Source organism: Etheostoma spectabile, chromosome 18, assembly GCF_008692095.1.
Source record: "Etheostoma spectabile isolate EspeVRDwgs_2016 chromosome 18, UIUC_Espe_1.0, whole genome shotgun sequence".
NCBI classification, from domain to species: Eukaryota; Metazoa; Chordata; class Actinopteri; order Perciformes; family Percidae; genus Etheostoma; species Etheostoma spectabile.
This window is the reverse complement of record NC_045750.1, coordinates 672,336-675,996: the sequence shown is the minus strand read 5'-3', so window position 1 is coordinate 675,996 and position 3,661 is coordinate 672,336. Positions and strand designations below refer to the sequence as shown.

The window sequence follows — 3,661 nt, the reverse complement described above, 5'->3', positions numbered from 1 at the left end:
ATGGTTAACAGCTGACCGGTGGTTTTAAAAATGGACGCCAGGAGTTTTGGTTTCCAAACGTCATGATTGAACCGCCCCAACAGTTGAGTGTTTTAAGTCTCATTTTTATTCTTTGGCTTTTCACTCCATGTGAGTTGTGTGGTCTTCTGATGTCTCTTATTGTTTTTACTGTATTTTAGTATTTATTCATTTTATCTTTTTTGTTTTTACAATATTTTATATTAATTGTTTTGTATGGTTGAGTTTTCTGTGCAGCACTTCGGTAACTTTTTGCTTGTAAAACGTGCTAGAGAAATAAAGTGGATTGGATGATAAACCCCCCCCCCACAGCACCTGACGTAGCCGGTTCTTATCTCTAGACCAGCGCTACGTTGGTGCTGAGTTGGACCCTGTGTTCTTGGCCCAGAACCAGGTTTATTTGTGGGGAAAAGCAAAGAACCGGTTTGATATTTGGCACCGAGTCCGAACCAGCACCAGAACCGCCTCGGTGGAAAGACAACAATGGTGAAAGCACGCTCTGAGCAACTTTCCAAATTTCTTCCCCTGAAATCAGTCTCTTTATGCATGAATGAATGAAGCAAGTACTGTGACATATTTACAACTGTGGGGCGTGTCGCTGTTCTAATGTTGTGGTGTGTGTGTGTGTTGTGTGTGGGTGTGGTGTGTGTGTGTGTGTGTGTGTGTGGTGTGTGTGGGTGTGCGCTACATGACGCCGTTGGACACATTGAAAAATCCTTGTAAAGACCTGCCTGCAGAATGTTGCAGAGTCATGCAGTCTATGCCTGAACACACGAACCACACGAACACACACACACGAACACACACACACGACAAACACACACACGACACACACACGAACACACACACGAAACACACACCCACACACACACACACACACACACACACACACCACCACCACAGACCACACACACCACACACACACACACACACACACCCACACACAGTACCACCACACAACCACACACACACACACACATCACACAACTCCACCGTTTTTTTTTGATCTTTGCAAAGAAATCTCTCTCAATAGTATATGTGAATATCCAAGTTGAATGGTAATAAAGTCTAAGTACAAAAAAAGTCTAAAGTCATATAAAGATCATAGTGAACGCCGAGTCTCTTTTAGAGATTAGAGAGTTATGTTACCAGTGTGTGGTGATGTGGTCTAAAGCGCTGAACAGGGACCAGTTTGATAAGTCTTTATTGCATTAGCACAAAAAGACATAGACTACCTTTTACGTCAGTTATGTAATTAGTATGTGGTGAGATGGATTAAAGCTAAATAAAATGACTTATTTGATAAGGATTCATTGCAAAACCACACAAGGATTTCATAACTTCAAGTCTATCGTCCATCACACATGGTCCGTATACGTCCAGCCCAGCTGATGTCTTGTATTAAATGTCTTTGTCCTTATGTAAACTGTTGTTATAGTTGTCTAAACTTGTCTAGTCCTTATCGATGTCCTGTCCAAACGTCTGTCCCGACGTGCTGTGGCTAGGTTTTGTGTGTTTTCTGCAGAACAGGGACCTGCTGAAAACCAGTTCTTGAACCGAGTCAGGCCCGTTTGCATTGTAATGCAATGTTACTTTTTGGCTTTCCTGTACAATAAATATGAAATGAAATGAATGAAATAACTTGAATAGAGACAGGAAAAAGGTCACAACAACTGACAATAAGACAATAAGGTCAAAACGTATGTTATGGCTAGGGCTAAAAACATGCAAGAACACTGCTGCAGTGCTTTAAAATATTTAAGAAATCCCTAAAAAATAGCTGATTGATTTCAGCATGCACGCATCAAGCCGAGCAAGCATCAAGAATCTCAACTTGTCAACTTGTAAAACCAGTTCACCTGACCTGACCTTCCACCAAAATACACGCACGCGCTGAGTCATGAAAGCTGAGATTTGATAATAGAGTTTTATAAAATATGAGGCCGGGTGCGTCGGTTAAAGGCAGAATACACCAGAAACTAACTTGCCATCGTAAAAAAATGTTTAAAAATTACGTATTTTATTAATTAACCTTTGCTTTTGACCTCTGGGATTACGCTAAAATATGCAGTTTTGCGAGTTTTTCCTTTCAGTTTCATAACTGTTACGTCAATTTAATTCAATTTTATTTAGAGTATCAATTCATAACAAGAGTTATCTCGAGACACTTTACAGATAGAGCAGGTCTAGACCACACTCTATAATTTACAGATAGAGCAGGTCTAGACTGCTCTATAATTTACAGATAGAGCAGGTCTAGACCGCTCTATAATCTACAGATAGAGCAGGTCTAGACCCCTCTATAATTTACAGATAGCAGGTCTAGACCACTCTATAATTTACAGATAGCAGGTCTAGACCGCTCTATAATTTACAGATAGAGCAGGTCTAGACCTCTCTATAATTTGTACAGATAACAGGTCTAGACCGCTCTATAATCACAATAGAGCAGGTCTGACCCCTCTATAGTTTACAGATAGCAGTCTAGACCCTCCTATAATTACAGAGATGCAGAGTCTAGACCTCTCTATAATTTCCAGATAACAGGTCTAACCTTCTATAATTTACAGATAAGCAGGTCTAGACCCCCTAATTTACAGGTAGAGCAGGTCATCCCCATCTATAATTTACAGTAGCAGGTCTAGACCCCCTCATAATGTTACAGTAGAGACAGGTCTAGACCCCTCTATAATTTACAGATAGAGCAGGTCTAGATAGAGCAGGTCTAGATAGAGCAGGTCTAGACCACATAACTTACAAGAACCCAACAGTTCTAGTACTTATGTACAAATCAACACACTCTCACTTCTACTACTGCCTTCCTTTCACCGTTGGCCCCAGCTCACATTTTAACCTCCACGGCGGTAAGAGCCGGCTTAGCTCGGGTATCTATCCCGGGTTAAATCATCCCCGCTTGTTGTGATTAGCCTGCAGACGGGTTAAGCTAGTGACAGTTGAACCGGGGGGGGGGAGGACGTGGCAGAGTGACACCGAGACCAGAGAGACTTCTTACCGCAGTCCGCCGCGTACTCCTCCCACTCGGACAGCGAGCTGCAGCCCTGCTTGTGGAGCTCGTTGTTGAAGAGCGTGAGGGTGGAGAAATACTCGGAGGCCCAGATAGCCCGGCACGAGGACAGCAGCGCGAGCGCGACCACAACAGCCCGGCTGGCAGCAGGGGCCATGTTGTGCTTACATGTGTGACGCCAGAGACCGGAAGCTGCTGCAGCTCGGTCAAAAGCGAACGCAAAGAACACGCCCCCCTCACGCGCGAGTCTGAGGGAGGCAAAAAGAACGATTGAACTACATTTCCCAGCATGGCCTGCGGCTGTCAAACTTGTTTTGCCCCCCCAGTGTCAAGCTAGACAGAAGGAAACAAACTTGCTCTGGTGTGATTTTCAAATTAAAACCAACATGCAAAACGTACAGTTTAACCCTCTTGTTGTCTCGTGTCAAATTTGTGTCAAAATTTTAAAAAAATGTCTACATCTGAAATATGGGTTTGTTTTTAACCAAATTACCCAAAAAATGGATTGGTAATGGTCTATGGAGGATGCCAAATATAGTTAATCCCATTCACTTTCTTTCATTTTAATTCTTTGTTTTGTTTTAATTCAACTTGCTCAATTCATCCCGTGCTATATCA

At 42.6% G+C, this 3,661-nt stretch overlaps 1 protein-coding gene across 2 annotated transcripts in view; it reads right to left on the bottom strand.

Moving 5' to 3' along the window:
- ttc13 (tetratricopeptide repeat domain 13) overlaps positions 1-3,288 on the bottom strand; it is a 27,023-nt gene extending 23,735 nt beyond the window's left edge. For both annotated transcript variants that reach the window (XM_032543408.1, XM_032543409.1), the window contains exon 1: positions 3,032-3,288. In XM_032543408.1, coding sequence (XP_032399299.1) covers positions 3,032-3,200 — 169 coding nt within the window. In that variant the 5' untranslated portion in view covers positions 3,201-3,288. The remainder of the gene's footprint in view (positions 1-3,031) is intronic.
- Between the last annotated feature and the right edge of the window lie 373 nt (positions 3,289-3,661).